This window comes from Hibiscus syriacus, unplaced genomic scaffold (genome assembly GCF_006381635.1).
Source record: "Hibiscus syriacus cultivar Baekdansim isolate YM2019G1 unplaced genomic scaffold, ASM638163v2 tig00002684_pilon, whole genome shotgun sequence".
Lineage (NCBI taxonomy): Eukaryota > Viridiplantae > Streptophyta > Magnoliopsida > Malvales > Malvaceae > Hibiscus > Hibiscus syriacus.
Window position 1 is genome coordinate 22,393 of NW_024061939.1, and position 20,049 is coordinate 42,441.

General features: G+C 28.4%; 1 protein-coding gene across 2 annotated transcripts; it reads right to left on the reverse strand.

Moving 5' to 3' along the window:
- Positions 1-10,919: 10,919 nt before the first annotated feature.
- LOC120148626 (plant cysteine oxidase 2-like) lies at positions 10,920-13,606 on the reverse strand. 2 transcript variants are annotated; one of them, XM_039161706.1, is made up of 5 exons: positions 13,386-13,606; positions 13,061-13,312; positions 12,101-12,222; positions 11,489-11,654; positions 10,920-11,409 (listed from the first exon to the last, which is right to left on the reverse strand). In XM_039161706.1, exons 2-5 carry the CDS (start codon positions 13,191-13,193, stop codon positions 11,072-11,074), a joined length of 759 nt encoding a protein of 252 aa, XP_039017637.1. In that variant the 5' UTR covers positions 13,194-13,312; positions 13,386-13,606; the 3' UTR covers positions 10,920-11,071. The 2 variants fall into 2 exon arrangements, with proteins under 2 accessions (XP_039017637.1, XP_039017634.1); XM_039161703.1 differs by lacking the exon at positions 13,386-13,606 and having other exon boundaries at positions 13,061-13,328.
- Positions 13,607-20,049: the final 6,443 nt, after the last annotated feature.

Genomic DNA, 20,049 nt, shown 5'->3' on the forward strand with positions numbered 1-20,049 from the left:
AGATAAAAAATTGAGAATGTTAAAATTGGGGGTAGAGAGACACATTGTGATAAGGGGAGGGAGAGTCACATGGTGTTCCATGCGACCTTGAGGAGACGCAGGGAGCCTAGTGCGAGTTCGATATGTATTGTAGCATTCACCCCATTTGAATAAATAATCTCTCGGGTGCCCTATCGGAACAAATTTTTTTCGACTGTATTATTGAAAAAAATCACCCCATATTAAATATAAAATATATGATTATTTAAATTATATATATATATATATATATATATGATTCACTTACACTCTCGGGCAAAATTCAACAAGGACTCTGGGACCATAGCCCCCCAAAATTTAAAAAATTATAATTTAGACTCTTAATTTTTGTAAAAAAATTAATTTGCCCCCCCCCAAATTTATAGAAATTCATATTAAACTTTATAACTTTTAGTGTTCTTAATTAATCCCCTCCCATAATATTTAAAAATTCTCATTAAGCCTCTCAAATTTTCAAAAATTTTTAATTAGACCCTAATTTTTTTTAAAAAAAGTATAAACTAAACCCTTCACAATTTTTTAAAAATTTTAATTTAAACCTTTGAATTTATTTTTTAAAATTTTAAATTGGCCCCCTCAAACTTTTTCGTCAAGTTCCACCACTGCTTACACTATATTAAATTAATAATTTTTACGCTAATTTGTAGCCATTAGATTTAAATACATAAATGAATTAGATTTAGTTAAAATTTATAACTCATACATAAATATATTTTAACTGACATTAAAACAATATCTCTTTTTACCAAATCCTAAATCTAAAACCTCAAACCCCAAATTCTCAAACTCTAAAAACCTATATCAAAAATCCAAATATTAAACTTTAAACCCTAAATTCTAATCCCAAAAAGGAAAAAATATTTTATTGTGATTTAAATAAATATTTATTTATGAGTTATAAATTTTAATAAAATTTAAGATAATTATTTATTTAAATCTAATGACTAAAAATTAGTGTAAAACTTATTAGTTTTACGTAGTGTAAGTGGATCATAACCCACATATATGACTCTTTTAGTTTTACACATATTTAGGATCATTTGATGAGTAAAAACATATGACTGAGAGATTAAAAGTAAGAAATGTGAAGACAGGGCCGGCCCTGGGCCATGACAGGAGGGGCGCCCACCCAGGGACAACAAATTAAAAAAAACTAGTATAATATTTTTTTTTTTTTATAATAAAATTTTTAAAAAAATTAAAATAATAGGCCCATGAGTTTTTTAAAGTGTCAATTGTTATTAATGAACTTTTGTATTAATATTAATAAATTGTTCAACTTCTCATAAAATTCTAATTTAATATTTCTTTCCCAAAATTTTAAAAAAAATCCAATTAAATCTTTTTAATTTGAGTCTTTCCAAATTTCCACCATCAATTCACCAAATCTATTTTTCGATTTTTCATATCAATCTAAAATTTTATTAATGTTTTGTTCCTTTTCAAAACTCAATGGGAGAAAAAATTAAGTATAATTAGCATGTTTCTTTTCCCCTCCTCATTTAACATGTAACACCCTTAACTCACATTAATTTATGAATACAAATTAAGGATGTCACATTTTTTGTTTAACAATTACTGTTCGAAAGAGGGAAAAATTTTGTTTCTTTTAAAATCTCCTAGTTTAACATTTATTATCAAACTATTTAACCGCGTAAAATCATGATGTAATATTTTTAATATATTTGATTCCAATATATTATTTAAAATCTTTTTTTAATAATTATACAATTGTCATTTAAGTCTTCAATCTCTTTCCATTTTGCGATTTAACTCTTATACTATTACAACTTTCCAAATTCAATTATAAATCCATTATACTATAATTCTAATCATAGGATATATTTTTTTAGAATTTCATCTCAACTTTTCTATTTTAATTATATATTGGATTAATTTTTGGTTTAATTTATAATTATTAACTTATACCAATTTCCATTTCATACCCATAACTTATAAAATATGTAATTTAGTCCTCAATCAACCAAAAATTTCCAGCATTTAATTAAAACATATTACCTCAAAGATTACAAAATTTTCACTTAAGTCCATATATTTTTTGTGTTTATGATTTAATCCCCAAACTTTACTAATTTTCCAAATTAATCCAATTTCATATTTTAACATTAATTCAACATTCTAACATCTAATTTCCAGCATATTACTTTAACTATTAAAGGCTAATTGGGCCCAAAACCAACTCAATTAAACACAACTCAAATAAAGAAATATACAGGGTCCACTTATCTCCTAGGTAAACCCGAAACTACTAGCCTATAAATTGAGGTGTTAAAACTCTCCATTCCTTAAAAGAAATTTCGTCCTCAAAATTTACTCGATCCAAACGACGACTTATCCTTAAGTCAAACACTTAGGAATATTGAAGTACATAAACTTATATAAAAACTGATTCTAAAGGAAGAAGTCCTTACAGCTGACATAGGGCTTAGAAATCGTAAAATTGATCAACGATTTTCTGAGGGTGCTACCAATGCCAAACTTCAAGTGTAAACCTTTAAAAAGCACGGAGCTAAAGAAATCACATTCTTACAATCTGACACTATACGCTTGGAACATACCACAAGGATGACGCTTCTCTGAGATTCACTGTTATTGCTAAATTCCTTTTTTTGGTTAACCTTACTCAATCGAGTTAACTCACTGCATAAACTGATAGCCTTTTTTACTTGTTGAACACATGTAACTCATCATACCACATCCTGAGATGTTACAACACTTGTCAACATTGTCTCAATATTAACTACTAGAGAAGCGACGATAATTCTCGACCAACGTAAATCACTATGCTTTTGCTGCGCAACTCTAATTCAATACTCATCCATAGAACTTGACTGTTTCTTATATACCTTACAGCCTACATATGCTTTGATCACCTGATCGCGTATTTAAGGTATTCACAACTAAAAATGGACCACTCATTTAATGCTTTTGCTGCGCAACTCTAATTCAATACTCATCCATAGAACTTGACATATATTATTTTTATGAAAATATAAGTCATCAGTCTTATTAAAAATATATCTAAAATTTATAATGGAGATTTATAATTTTTTTATTAATTTGAGATACATATAAAATAATATTTGTTCAAAAGATAAATCTCAACCATTTAACATTAAATGCTTACACACCTGGTATTCTTGGTGCTCAAACTCGGGACATCAAAAAATAATAGCAATTCCTTTACCATTAATGTCACTTGATTATTGCAAGATTATATATGAAAATTTTAAATATATAATTAAGACATTTCTTGTAGTCATTGAGACAAGTAATTAGTAACTTGTGATCATACAAAATCCATATATGAAAATTGTTAAATATTCATTAAAAACCTAAACCAAATATAGATATGAACACATTTAACTCCATTCGATAAACGAACTACAACATGAAATTAAACTATTGAGAGATCATCGACAATCACAAATCAGAGTCGAGTGTTGTGAGAAAACTATTTCTGAATGCAAACCGCGTATCCAAATCTAATCTGAGGTCCAAAGCAAGAAATATTAAAATGTAACAAATAAGTGACATTTTGATCAGTTGAGACGATGTCAAATACAACTCTAAAAAAATTAAACAAAAATAATGTCCAAAAAGATCAATAACATGTCAAAAGACAAAAAAAACGTATTTTAAAAACAAAGAAAACATGTCATAAAATAAAAGTTATTAAAACTTTAAAAGAATAAGAGAAAAATAAAGATGTGATATAAGAAAATAAAAAATAAAAAATATCGACGATTATCAACCAACACTACAATTGATATCATCGCTAGCCAATAATGGTAAAAGAAAAAAATAACAGAGTAAGAAAAAGAGAAAATTAGGACTGCACACAATCTTATTATACAATAAAACCTCTATCAATTAGAAATATCAGGACCATACAATTTTATTAATTTAAAGATGTATTAATTAATCAATAAATTAATAATTTATTAATTTGAAGATATTTTTTTCGATTCAACGAACTTACATTGTTTTTCATGAATAAAACACAAATTTTTATTTATTAATTGAATGATGTTCATATTTTAGGAAAAGTTATAGATGAAATGCTATTAGATTTAAATTTTAAGAAAAACAAACAACAACATAATCATATTTTACTAAATTGTCCTATTTAGATTTGTAATTTTATAGTATTATTAATTTATAATATTGAAAGGACCATAAATTTATATGAAGGTCTTCTGAAAAATTATTATCTTATTAATTTATCGAAATTATTAATTTAGATCTTGAACTCAAATCGAAACTGAAAAATTATTATTTTAGAGAGATTATTAATTTATCGAATATTAAATTTAAGCGTATACTTTCATTATTAATTTAGTTTGATTATATATTATAAATGTAATGATTAATTCTTCTAATATTTATTTGAATAAATATTATTCATAACTATTTTATAATTTTAAAATATGAAAACAAAATCGCAAGTAACAAAGTAGAGTAAAGTTGAACTTATACGAAGAAATCTCAATATCCAATTTCCCTTTTTCTTAAAAGTTTAAAAAGGTTTATAAAAAGAAGGAAAATGAAGAAATGTTTTTGAAGGTTTCAGTGGACTGTTCGTTGGGATTTGATTACAGCCTTTGTATGTGTATGTGTATGTGTATGTGTATGTGTATGTGTATGTGTATGTGTATGTGTATGTGTATGTGTATGTGTATGTGTATGTGTATGTGTATGTGTATGTGTATGTGTATGTGTATGTGTATGTGTATGTGTATGTGTATGTGTATGTGTATGTGTATGTGTATGTGTATGTGTATGTGTATGTGTATGTGTATGTGTATGTGTATGTGTATGTGTATGTGTATGTGTATGTGTATGTGTATGTGTATGTGTGTATGTGTATGTGTATGTGTATGTGTATGTGTATGTGTATGTGTATGTGTATGTGTATGTGTATGTGTATGTGTATGTGTATGTGTATGTGTATGTGTATGTGTATGTGTATGTGTATGTGTATGTGTATGTGTATGTGTATGTGTATGTGTATGTGTATGTGTATGTGTATGTGTATGTGTATGTGTATGTGTATGTGTGGAAAGGGAATAGTTTGGGAATAAAACACTCACTCACATTCATCATTCATAAAATATGCTTATGACATGAGTTCATCTCATATTTTCCATACTCTTATTATTATTCTTATTATTATCAATGAATCAAAAGATAATATATGAGATTAGGGGTGATTATCGAGTGAGTCGATCGTTAGTTGGACAGTACCTGATTAGTGCTCGTTAAAAATTTTTGTTGCTCGACTAAACTCTTTGCTCGTTAAAATTTTGCTTGACTCGTGCTCGTTAAGAAAACTTGTTGCTTGACTCGTTGCTCATTAAGCTCAATATTCATTGCTCGCCACATTGTTTGTTTAGTTCACTGAAAATTTTATCTTATTTTCTTAAATATAGGTAAAATCTACTAACACTATATATAACTTAATATAAAGATAAATTAAAAAATTTAACCAATTTTTTTTTCAAAAAGTGTATGAAGTAATTTTAAAGTCTAAACTAAAATAACAATCCACAAATATATTAAAATAATAAATAAGGTTTATTTTTTAGTGTAATAAATTTTTTTTTTAAGATAACTACTAAAAATTATATAAAAAATTAAAGAGTTGCTTGCGTACTTATTTAGTTGATTTAAACTTTGTTCGACTCAACTCGTTAAGGTCTCGAATCAAGTCAACCTAAGTCGAATTTTTACCGAACTTTGACCATGTTGAGTTATTGCTGCTATGATTATGACATTATTTCATCTCATGTTTTTCATGATTTCATCTCATATCTTCATTCTTTTATAATTATTATCATCAATGAATCAAGAGAGAATATATGATATAATCGTTTTAAAAAAAATTCAAATCATATGCTTTAGATTTATTTTTATTTTTTATTAATAATTTATTTTTATTCTTTAAGATTTTATAAATTCTTTATTTTCTAAATTTCAAAATTAATTACCAAACATACTTTTATGTGTCCATCCGTAATTATTATTATTATACAAAAGTTCTAATCTTGAGCTAAACAACATCATAGGAAATCAGTAAAAAGAATAAAACGAATTTAAATTTTTATTCAAATTTATTATTTAAGTTTTAATCATTAGATAAAAAATTGAGAATGCTAAAATTGGGGGAGAGAGAGGCATTGTGATCAGGGGCGGGGAGTCACATGGTGTTTCATGCGACCTTGGGGATGCGGAGAGCCTAATGCGACTTCGATGTGTACTGTAACATTCACCCCATTTGAACAAATAATCTCTCGAGTGCCCTATCAGAACAATTTTTTTCGACTGTATTATTGAAAAAACTCACCCCATATTAAATATAAAAAATAAAAAATATATGATTATATATATATATATATATATATATATATATATATATATATATATATATATATATATATATGTATGATTCGCTTACACTCTCGGGCAAAATTCAACAAGGACTACTGGGGCCATGGCCCCCCAAAATTTAAAAAATTATAATTTAGACTCATAATTTTTGTAAAAAAATTATTCCCCCCCTCAAAATTTATAGAAATTCATATTAAACTTTATAACTTTTAGTGTTCTTAACTAATCCCCTCCCATAACATTTAAAAATTCTCATTAAGCCTCTCAAAATTTCAAATTATTTTTTAATTAGACCCTAATTTTTTAAAAATTTTAATTTAAACCTTTGAATTTATTTTTTAAAATTTTAAATTGGCCCCTTCAAACTTTTTCGTCAAGTTCCACCACTGGTTACACTATATTAAATTAGTAATTTTTACGCTAATTTGTAGCCATTAGATTTAAATACATAAATGAATTAGATTTAGTTAAAATTTATAACTCATAAATAAATATATTTTAACTGACATTAAAACAATATCTCTTTTACCAAATCCTAAATCTAAAACCTCAAACACCAAATTCTCAAACTCTAGAAACCTATATCAAAAACCCAAATCTTACACTTTAAACCCTAAATTCTAATCCCAAAAAGAAAAAAATATTTTATTGTGATTTAAATAATTATTTATTTATGAGTTATAAATTTTAATAAAATTTAATATAATTATTTATTTAAATCTAATGACTAAAAATTAGTGTAAAACTTATTAGTTTTACACATATTTGGGATCATTTGATGAGTAAAAACATATGACTGAGATTAAAAGTAAGAAATGTGCAGACAGGGCCGGCCCTGGGCCAGGACAGGAGGGGCGCCCACCTAGGGCCAACAAATTAAAAAAACTAGTATAATATTTTTCTTTATTTTTATAATAAAATTTTTAAAAAAATTAAAATAATAGGCCCATGAGTTTTTTAAAGTGTCAATTGTTATTAATGAACTTTTGTATTAATATTAATAAATTGTTCAACTTCTCATAAAATTCTAATTTGATATTTCTTTCCCAAAATTTAAAAAAAATCCAATTAAATCTTTTTAATTTGAGTCTTTCCAAATTTCCACCATCAATTCACCAAATCTATTTTTCGATTTTCCATATCAATCTAAAATTTTATTAATGTTTTTTCCTCTTCAAAACTTAATGGGAGAACAAATTAAGTATAATTAGCATGTTTCTTTTCCCTCCTCATTTAACATGTAACACCCTTAACTCACATTAATTTATGAATACAAATTAAGGATGTCACATTTTTTGTTTAACAATTACTGTTTGAAGGAGGGGGAAATTTTGTTTCTTTTAAAATCTCTTAGTTTAACATTTATTACCAAACTATTTAACCGCATAAAATCATAATGTAATATTTTTAATATATTTGATTCCAATATATTATTTAAAATCTTTTTTTAATAATTATACAATTGTCATTTAAGTCTTCAATCTCTTTCCATTTTGCGATTTAACTCTTATACTGTTACAACTTTCCAAATTCAATTATAAATCCATTATACTATAATTCTAATCATAGGATATTTTTTTTTAGAATTTCATCTCAACTTTTCTATTTTATTCAATATAGTCCTCTTTGCTATCTAATCTTAAATTTAAGCATCATAAAATAAATTCGAACATTCTAATAACATGTTTAATTTATAATTATTAACTTATACCAATTTCCATTTCATACCCATAACTTATACAAATATGTAATTTAGTCATCGATCAACCAAAAATTTCCAGCATTTAATTAAAACATATTACCTCAAAGATTACAAAATTTTCACTTAAGTCCATATCTTTTTCGTGTTTATGATTTAATCCCCAAACTTTACTAATTTTCCAAATTAATCCAATTTCATATTTTAACATTAATTCAACATTCTAACATCTAATTTCCAGCATATTACTTTAACTATTAAAGGCTAAATAAATAAATCTACGGGGTCCACTTACCTCCTAGGTAAACCCGAAACTACTAGTCTATAAATTGAGGTGTTAAAACTCGATCCAAACGACGACTTATCCTTAAGTCAAACACTTAGGAATATTGAAGTACATAAACTTATATCAAAACTGATTCTAAAGGAAGAAGTCCTTACAGCTGACATAGGGCTTAGAAATCGTAAAATTGATCAATGATTTTCTGAGGGTGCTACCAATGCCAAACTTCAAGCGTAAACCTTTTAAAAGCACGGAGATAAAGAAATCACATTCTTACAATCTGACACTATACGCTTGGAACGGGCCACAAGGATGACGCTTTTGTAAGATTCACTGTTATCGCTAAATTCCTTTTTTTGGTTAACCTTACTCAATCGAGTTAACTCACTGCATAAACTGATAACCTTTTTTACTTGTTGAACACATGTAACTCATCATACCATATCCTGAGATGTTACAACACTTGTCAACATTGTCTCAATATTGACTACTAGAGAAGCGACGATAATTCTCGACCGACGTAAATCTCTATGCTTTTGCTGCGCAACTCTAATTCAATACTCATTCATAGAACTTGACTGTTTCTTATATACCTTACGGCCTACATATGCTTTGATCACCTGATCGTGTATTTAAGGTACTCACAACTAAAAATGGACCACTCATCTAGCGATACTTGTAACATTTGACTCTCTTGAAGAGTACGCAACACAAAACAAACTCTAACTTAGCGGTTCTAAGACTCTACATCTTGCACTCGCTAACGCTTACCATCCTTAAGTTATTCGATGACAACTATCGTTAGTCATACGATGCTTAACGAACTTAATTTTCTTTAATATGAAGCACCCAAAGTCTACGATACTATATAACGCTGCATACTTCTATGTGTTGTATATAGCTCCCGTTCATATACCAACACGAAGACATAACTAACGAGGCTTGGCTCACTTAGTTGATTCCTTACTGATCGCGCATGACTACATATTGACAAAATTAGAGGAATCTCTGCACTTCGAGACTCGCAACTCACTCCTGACCTTTAGCGCTCTTAGTATATATGGTGGATTTCAGAACTACTGAATCAGAATATATATTATGCTAACTTACTCATCAAGAGTACTTGGGTCATCTGCGTCCAGTTAGCAACTGAAGTGTCGTGGCACTGACTGAGGTATATTATGACGTTTCTAGCAAATAGAGTGATTGACATACTGATTAAAGCTACTTGGTATTCTTAACTCTCATGGAGATCTTCATCTCCTACGCTGAACTCTGGATTTTAAAATTTTCTAAGGTTTGATCACACAAACCCTCGAAGAAAATCTAAAACATCTTTGCTTATTCTGCTATGGTCTACCAACTAGACACTTGATCCTCACATGATGGTTCTCCTTATCTAGTTCATTTAACACCACAAAAGAATGCATGCACTCATGCCTACAAAAGTAACATGAAAAATTGAGACATCTGAAAACATACCTGGCATCTCATCTATGTCATAGATTCCTTACAAACTAACATTCAACGATGAGTTTCAAGCTTGAAGATAACAATCAAAACTTTCCCCTAAATTTATGCAATTTTAGTGATTTCTTTGTAAACTAACCTTGAATTCATATTCATAGAGGTAATTGATTTTCTTTTACAAAATTATAAAATTATGAAACTTCCTAGATACTCTGAAGGCCTCAACAGATCAGTGATTAACAACGAAATTATAATTTACAAAAAAATACATTAAAAATATTTTTATTTTTAAATTGTATAAATAGATTTTACTCTCATTTGTTAATCATATTCCTAAAACTTAATTAAAAAAATCCAATACACCATATTAGTTAACTATTATTCTATAACTTCAAATTTATAATAATTTGAAGAAACGATACAAGAGACTCTTTTGGAAGGAAATTATAATTCTCTCGATTTAGATTTGCGATTGTTGATGATCTTTCAATAGTTAAATCTTATATTATAATTTGTTATCCGATACAATCAAATCTAATCTTATCTATATTTTATTTTAGTTTTTAGGATGAATTTTATCTTCTTTCTTATATAGTCTTTCTATAATTTTAAGTGATTAATTTCTCGTATCAACTATTATAAGAAATGTTCTAATTATGTATTTAGTTTATATTTATAATTTTAAACATTGTTATAATTTCAAATATTTCTTTATTTTCAATAAAAGTTAACCGTTTCTATTTGCATAAAAAAATTAAACCTCACAATTGATAAATTCTCAAAAAAGTCAATGCACTTTTATTATCAAATAATATATTTTACTTGATATAGTATTATCAAATAAAAGTAGATGGTACTTGATGCATACACGTTGCATGATTCAAGTACATGCGTAGAAGCCATAACTTAAACTACCAATGGATTACACATTCTTTGTTTTTCATTTAATGGTATAAACTACTTTCTATGTTTTTTATTTAATGGTACAAACTTTTTAAGTAAAACAACAATGCTCGTCAAAGTTCATTCAACATTTTAAGCCCTCGTAATTAACATAAAAGTATTTCACAAACCATTAGCCCACCTTGTTTAAAACCAATAAAAATTGTATAGTCTGTGAAGGAACAGTGTGGTGATCGTATAAAAAGCCTTGATATTTTTCCCACTATCTAAAAGGTGGTTTGTTTAATCTGAGGACCAAAGTACTCCATTCTATCCATCTCTGCACCCTCCGGCGCTTCAATTTCTTGCAACCATCCATAACATTCTCCCTCTTCTTCACTCACTCCTCTTGTTCCTCCATCTTCATGATCCCTATAGGGGAAATCTTTGTAATAGGAGCAATCGCGGCCTTCGTCTTTGGAATACGGAGGTCCCATGACATCGAGCACCGCGCATGGCGTTACGGCCGTGAATTCATGGATGTTGCCTCCGGTTGTCGGATACAACACCGACGTGTCGCACGGCGCCGTGTATGCACTGTTGGCTTTCAACCTTGCCAATCTCACTGAAGAAATGGAAAAACTTGGATCATAATCATATTGACGAAGATCATGAATGAATTCGTCGAAAGACAGAAGTCTTACATTGGGGGGATGGTGTCGTGTCGTTCTTTTTTATCGATCGGATCGACCCAATCCAATCGTATGATTTTATGTGCATTGTTCCGAGTAAAAGCTTGCTGAAAACAGTCATCCCCGGATGATTATGCAGCGGGATGACCGCCGCCTCTGGTATAAAGAAAATGCACAACTGCACAATACAAATCCAAGTATGAATGTTGATGGTTCCTTGTGCAAGCATTGCTATATTAAACTTATAGAATATACCAATCCAGTTATGCTACAGGTTTAACTAGGATGGACTAAGGTGTTAAATGGAGCCATCACTATCCGGAAAATTTAAATTTTTAAATAATTTAAATTATTTTTTATATTTTTTATTGATAATCTAATTTTATCCGTCTAAACTTTAATATGTTGATCCTCTAAAACTTTATAAATTCGACCATTAATATAAAATTTTAAATCCATTTTTAATTAAATTATTACAAAAGTTAATAATAATAATAATAATAACATTATCTAAAACTGTTATTATATGATTGCGATATGTATCAACGACCTCAATAATAATTATTATGTCAGTAATAATAATAAACATCGCAATACATGAAAGATGGCAAAGTTAGGTCTTACCGAGAACTCATCACACTGGTAAATGGTAGTACAGGTGACTCTTGGAGTGCCTTTGACCGCACCCCTTGCCTTGAAGAAGTGCAGATTTTTGCCAAGTCCAACATCTTCTGCCTTCATCTTATCTAAAAAAAAATGAAAACAAAAGTTATTACAAATTTAATATTTAGGACCCAAAAACAGTACGAGCACAAAGAAATAAGAAAACCCATTGTTTATATATAGTATGAAAAGAATTGTCCAATCAGCTACGCAAGACTTTTAATCTTGTGATTGTGAGATCGAGTCTCACGGTGGATAATTTATAATTACCGGAGGTCTTCCACAAAAATTACTCTCAATTTATAATTAAAGACAAGCTACTACCTTACCTCTCCTTATTTCATTACACGAATAAGGTCAGCTAATATATATAATATGAAAAGACACGGCCGACAACGGAGATGTGGGATCCACAAACACCACCACTTTCCTGTGCTAAAAGTGAGTCAATTTCCAAATTCCTATATATAAAAATCACCTAATATATAATCAAAACATCTATTTAGTTAACCCATGCATGCATCAACCATCGATTTTCACAGAATTAAACCGATATGAAGGTGAAGTGATTACACTAAATGACAGAAACTGAACTTTCTTTTAACTATACAAATCTAACGAATTCCTAAACAATACATGATCCATAAGTTACCATTAATAAACAATGAAAAAGATTTAGACAAAGCTGGAAATTTCTTCAACAAAACAGTTGAATTTTGGTGATGAACACTTATTTTCAATAGTGTATCTAAAAGCCATTCGTGAAAGATATAAAAATTTTAAATGAGATGAATATAAATAAAATTTTAGGTTGGAGACTGTACCCAAAATAATAAGTAACTAATAAAAAAAATACTAATTTCATGGTAGAAACGTGTCAACCCTTACTAATACGTGGCTCCGCCACTGCTTATTACTTACCCAGAATACTGCGAAGCTTGTTTACATCAGAAGCAGGAGGAACAGTGCCGGGGCCTTTGAAGATTTCTCTGCAGGAAACGAAGAGTTGTTGCAGAACTTCCGGGACCCGTGGAAACACAGCCTCTCTTCTCATCTTCTTACACGACGACGATGATCTGTTGTTCTTCTTGATTGTCTTGTTGGCGTATCTGACCCTTTTGTTTACGTGCTTCGCCGCCGTGATGATGTTTTTCCCTTGCTCCACGCATCCACCTGCATCCATCATCATCAAAAACCTCCTCTCGATCTTATTTAAATTTAAATTTAAAGTTTTAATAGAATATACCAAACCAGGATATTGCACGGAAAACACTATTTTTCGTGCAAAACAAAGGTTGAACCAAGAAACCTGCAGGAATAAAAAGGGGGTTCGTTTGAATCGAGAAGATAAGAAGAAGAAAAGTGGAAAATATCAATGGCGAGGGATTGTTTAACTGTTGGGGAAGAAAGGTGCAAAGGTGGTATATAAAGGTGGAGAGGGAGCAAAACCAGGGGCCATGAAAAAACAGGGAAACTTTTATTTTATAGTTTTGGATATGAATAAAAATTGGGGTAAATTAACCATTTACTCGTTCAATTGTCATTTGAATTTAGTTTTGATCAATGATCACCTAACTACTTTTTAAAATTATTTTATGTTTTAGTTTTATTTCGATCATATATATAAATTAATTAATAAAATTATTGAATGTAATATCTTTTAATAATAATGTGATATGGTTTTACGGTAATATATCAATTCACTATTAATTTTTTAATGATGATGAATAAAATTAAAATATAATATTAATTATGTTTTAAAAAATATTAAGATTAAAATAGAACTAAATTAATAATTGATTGATTAAATATATAATTTATTTTAAAAAATATTTAGAAAAAGTGGAAAAGATTGGGTTTTTTTTCCGTGTGTTTTGCAAATTGCAAAGGCAAGTTGAATAGCACCCCCGAGATTGAGACTTGAAAACTGCCTGTTAACTTGACCGACCCCTGTTTTCCCCTTTTCTTTCTCATACAAAGAGGTTTGGAATTGTCACCACTGGATCAATTGACCAAACTAGCCCTACTTTCTTCTCTTGTTGACTTTCCTTTTTCCAAACATCTTTTCTCGCCAAATATAGGATAACAAATTTAGATTCTTTGTATTTACATGTTAATTTGGTATTAAAACGACCCAAGTTTTGAATATACAATTTCGTATTTAAATAAATCTCTTTATTAAATTAATAAATAATTATAATATTATCTCTAATTAAATCATTTTAAATTTCTCCTGAACTCAAATCTTATCCGACCTCATATTTTAAAAATCTGATGTGATCAAAAATTTCGAAAGTAAAATAAAATCCATCTTATTAAACTAAATCTTATCGATATCCATCGAATTCAAGTTAAATATACATCTCTAAGTAAAATTGAAGTATCGATCAAAATTTAGAAAAAATAAATTTTTTAAAATAAGAAACTAATTTTATTCAAAATAAAAAATACCTCAAATTACAATAAAGATTTACAATTACAACCATAAATTAAGCACATAATTAGAAAATTTTCCTATAATCAATGAAATAAAACTAGCAACTTAAAATCACATAAGTATCATACAAGGAAAGATTAAATCTAACCAAAAACTCTAACAAAGATAAATATAAACAGATCTGATTGTATTGACAAACGAACCACAAAAGGGGATCAAGCTATTGAAATACTATCGACAAACCACAAATACGACTCAAGCGATGTGAAAAACTATCTACAAACGCAAATTAAGTATCCAAATATAATTTGAGGGTCTAAAACATGGAAAATCAACAAGATATCAAAATAAGCGTCATCTTGATCAATCGTAATAATGTCAATTCAACCCTTTAAAAAAGGATAAAACGAAAAACGACCAAAGAATCGAAAACCGCCAAAAAGCATAAAAAAATTTGTCATAAATGTAAATGAATATTTACAACACATGCAGATTTATTTAAAAAATATACAATATAAAAAATAAAAAGATAATAAATAATATCGACGGTCAGTAATCAACATTAAAGTTGGTGCCTTGTCGATTAACAAAATAAAAAAAAATAGATGAACGGCACACCAATAAGAGAAACTTATTTTTTTTTTTGAGAAAAGACTACGTATTTTCTAGAACTAATTATATCTGAAAAAATAGATTTAGATACAGATATTATATCATCTAAAATATAAAAGAAAGCTACTATTCTAACATTTAAGATTTGTATTCGACTCAATTTTTAAGTTTGTTATATATTATATTATACAATTTTTATAAGGTTAAGATTCACTTATAGTTAGTGTAAAATTTCTAATTTTACACTTTTTCAAGATCGTTAGATAAGAGAAATCAAAAGCTGAGATTAATTCTTTTTCCCCATGAATATCTTCTCATTTCCTAATGTTAATTTCAACCTTTGATTTCTTATATCCAACAATGTTAAACTGTGTAAAAAATTTTAGTTTTACACTGTGTAATTAGATCATAACCCATTTTTATATATTTCTATTTTATATAATCTAAAAATTAAATGTATAATAATACATGACATTATAAATAAATATATATTATGTTTTTTATATTTAAAAGAGAGAAATGTTCTTTTAAAAAATAACATAAAAAATATAAAATTAATAAATATTAAACAAAATTATATTTTACTTTTTTTTAAATATGGGTAGACCTAAAATAAACTTGAATTAAATATTTAAAAATGATTTTTTAGAAAAAATAAACCTATATTTAAAATAAATTTAAATTGAATAAATATGTCGTGGGTTAATAGTGTACATAAATCTGATCTAAATCTAGCTTAATACATTAACACTTTTAATTTAGATATGATCAGGGACGAAACTATTAAGGTAATGGGAGGGGCTTTAGCCCCCCCCCCCCTCAAACCAGCAATTTTTTTTTACATTTAATTTATATATAAAATTTAAATATTTATAGAATAATTATGAAATTACCTATGACTTTAGGAAAATTATATTTTGCCCCTTAAGTTGAAATCATGGTTCCGTTCCTAGATATGATTTAAAAAGAATCTATTATCATTTATAAAATAAAAAATATTTTTAATTATTTTTATTTTTAATTTTAATATTCTTATAATTTAATTTAAATATTTTTTATTAAATAGTAATCGGTAATGGTTCAGAAATGAATTAATGGAGTATAAATTTTAGAAATTATTAAGAATAACAAGTATTGTTTTCATGCAATAAAAAATAAATCTTGTATTAAAATGTATAGTTTTAATTATTATTAAATAACTAAGAAAATAAAGATAGAAATAAAAGAGATTTAGCATTAATAAGAAAAATAATAAAATGATTGGGGGTATTTTTGATAATTCGGAAAAAGATTGAGTAGGAAGAAACATCACGTGGCAATCACATGGAGGAGTGGGGAGGCTGTGTGTTGGACAAGTGATGTTTCCAGCGTGTTCTATTCTCCATTTTATTTTTAGCCTTAGAAGTAGAAGGTATTGACATTTTTCACTATATAAATATTAGGGTAAACTACGTATTTAGAATTTATTTTAATATTTAAACTTTTAAATTTTTTAAAATTATATTTAATGTTTAGTTTTTGTTTCATTTTATTATTCCGTCGTTAAAAACTTAACGCATTTAAACCTAAACTATAAGATTTATCTCGTTTTAATGCCTAAACTTTAAAAAAAATCAAAACTTAACGTTAAATTTTGATCTGAAGTACTAAAATGAAATAAAAACTAAAGTGTAGGTATATTTTGATTTTTTTTGAAAGTTTATGTATTAAAATAATTTAAAATTGATAGTTTAATTAATAAATGCATAATTTATTCTAAATATTAATTTCTTAATTAAAAAATTAAATACCGAGCCAAAGTTTAGATACCGTAGCCAACAAAGTTTAAAAGGGGGAAAAAAAGAAAGAAACTTGCGGCTCAAAGAGTTAAAAAGAAAGAAAGAAATTAGGATTTTTAACTTTTTTTTATAATCTTAAATATAACTTTTATTTTATAATCTTAAATATAACTTTTATGATATAAGGTTATGAGAATTTTTTATACTTATTTTGAATCTTATTATATGCTTTTTTATGTAAATATAAGTCGTCAGTTTTATTAAAAATATATCTAAAATTTATAATGGAGATTTATAATATTTTTATTAATTTGAGATAAGTATAAAACAATATATGTTCAAAAGATAAATCTAAACCATTTAACATTAAATGCTCACACACCTGATATTCTTGGTACTCAAACTCGGGACATCAAAAAATAATAACAATTCTTTTATCACTAAGGTCACTTGATTCTTGAAAGATTATATATGAAAATTTTAAATATATAATTAAGACATTTCCTGTAGTCATTGAGACATGTAATTAGTAACTTGTAATCATACAAAAACCATATATGAAAATTGTTAAACATTCATTAAAAAAACCTAAACCAAATATAGATACTGTTAACTATAGAAGAATCTTAGTGGGAAAAGCAAGAAGAGAGTACGTGACAATGTATTTCATCAATTAGTTACACAGGTTAAGCAACTTTTAAAAGCCTCCAATGAGCTGTTGCATAGTTGGTTAAAACCGTTTAACTTCTTAACCAAATATGGTTTAACATTCACCCTGCTTCTTACAAACTTCCTTCAACTAAAAAACACACAAGTTGCTTCTGAACAAATCAAACTTGACCAAAGGGAGAGGTTTTGTTAAAATATCTACAACTTGGTTATTAGTTGGTACATAATTGATTTGAACTTCATGTGCTGCCACCTTTTCTCGCACAAAATGCAAATCTAGCTCGATATGCTTGCTTTTTGCATGTAATATGGGGTTTACATCCATAGCTAATACAGTGGTATTATCACACCACACCTTCGGCTCTTCAGGCAGTGCAACCTTCATCTCATGCAGCACAACCTTTATCCATACAACTTCAGAAGTAATATCTGCAAGACTTCTGTACTTAGCTTCTGTAGTGGATCTGGATACTGCACGCTATTTTTTCAAGCTCTATGCCAGCAGATGGTTTCCATTGTAAACACAATATCCAAAAATGGATCTTCTGTCATCAACATATTCTCCCCAATCAGAATCCGAGAAAGCATTAAGCACTACCAGTTTTTCTGCTTGAGTTGAAAACCAAAGGCCAATTTCTAGTATTCCTCGTAAGTACCTCGGAATACATTTGACAACAAGCCAATGTACCTCAGTAGGCTCTTGCAAGAACTGTTGTGGCTTGCTTAACACTTCCCCATCATTCTTACTAAGCTTGGTTGTTGTTGGCATGGGAGTGGAGGCTGAATTCACATTCAACATTTGATTCTTTTGTAGCAACTCAGTAACAAGCTTCTTTTGACTGAGAAACAAGCCACTATTTGATCGATGTACCTCTATACTAAGAAAGTACTTTAGCTGCCCAATGTCCTTTAAAGAAAACCTCTCATGTAATACATGAATTATTTGATCAATTTCTAGTTGAGAGCTCCCTGTGATGAGAATGTCATCCACATACACAACCATGTACACCACTTCATGATCCTCTTGGCGAATAAATAATGAGGAATCTGCTCTTGAAGGCTTGAACCTCAAGTTAAGCAAGAATTCTCTTAGCTTGAGAAACCAGTTTCTTGGGGCTTGCCTTAACCCATACAATGCCTTTTTGAGTTTGTACACCAAGACAGCTCCAGCAGTGGATTGTTCTTCAAAGCCATGAACCTGTTGCATGTAGACATCCTCACTTAGGTCGCCTTTTAGAAATGTATTGTTCACATCCACCTGCCTTATTTGCCAGTGAGATGAAACCACCAATGAGATCATAATGTTTATTATAAAGAACCGAACCACATGACTTAATGTGTCTATAAAATCATAACCTGGTATGTAACATCCTCAATACCAGGTTAGTGCTTAAATTGTAAAATTTTAGAATTTGGTGACAAAAGTAGAAGAGTTGAATAGTTTAATGATTTATTTGAAAATATTTCCTGAAAGTTATTTGTAATTATCAGAGGAATTAAAGGGTAAATGAGTCTTTGAACTAGGAAAAATAATTAAAAATTGGATGGTGGGTATTATAATACCCATGTTAGGCATATGTTGGGAATTAATTTTCGAGACATTTCTCCCACCTTCATCTTCTTCTCTTCTCCAACGTGAAGACCCAACCTTAAGGTAAGTTTGATTTCTTTTGGTTAATCCTTCAAATTCAAGCATGGGTTTGATTCATGAAGCTTTAGGAAAGATTATGGAGATGAAAAGGGTCATAAAAACTTACAGATTTATAAGTTATTAAAGAATTAAAGATAGAGATTAGAAAAGTGAAATTTTGAATAAGAGAGATTAAATGAATTTGGAAGTTGGATTTGACTTGTCATCAATCTAGTTAAGACATAAGAAATGTTAGAATTGAATTTAGAACATGTTGAAATTTGAGTATAATTCTTGAATTTCATAAAGATGAGATGATATTGAGGTTAAAGATGGGATAAATGAATATTAGTGAGGCTAAGCATGTGTATGTATGTTAGGGATATTAAAGGAGGTGAAAGATGAAGAGTTAAGCTGAAAAGAGAGTGAATTTCGTGTTTAAAATGGAATTTCTGGGTTATGTGCATCGATGCATCTTTAATGTGTACCGATGCACTCTCAAATAAATGAATATCAAATGCAATTAGTGCATCGATGCATAAGGAGTGCATCGATGCACCCCCTTAAAATACAAACATCGAATGGGACTTGTGTATAGATGCATAGATAGTGCATCAATGCACATGTTAAGGGATGTATCGATACATTGTGTAGTGCATCGATACATACCTTCATTAAAAGATGAAAAAAACTTTTTTTTAGCCTAAGAAGTGATAGTTTAGAATATATCAATTCATATGCTAATAAGTATCAATGTATTACTATGTAGATTTAGAGCGTAATC

What these genes read in the sequence shown, in the direction of transcription:
- LOC120148626 (XM_039161703.1), bottom strand. Translation starts at nt 13,328, where the DNA reads ATGATGATGGATGCAGGTGGATGCGTGGAGCAAGGGAAAAACATCATC. An exon ending in CAAGCTTCGCAGTATTCTGG is followed by an intron (nt 12,223 to 13,060) that starts GTAAGTAATAAG and finishes ATTTTTTTTTAG; the next exon opens with ATAAGATGAAGGCAGAAGAT. An exon ending in ACCAGTGTGATGAGTTCTCG is followed by an intron (nt 11,655 to 12,100) that starts GTAAGACCTAAC and finishes TGTATTGTGCAG; the next exon opens with TTGTGCATTTTCTTTATACC.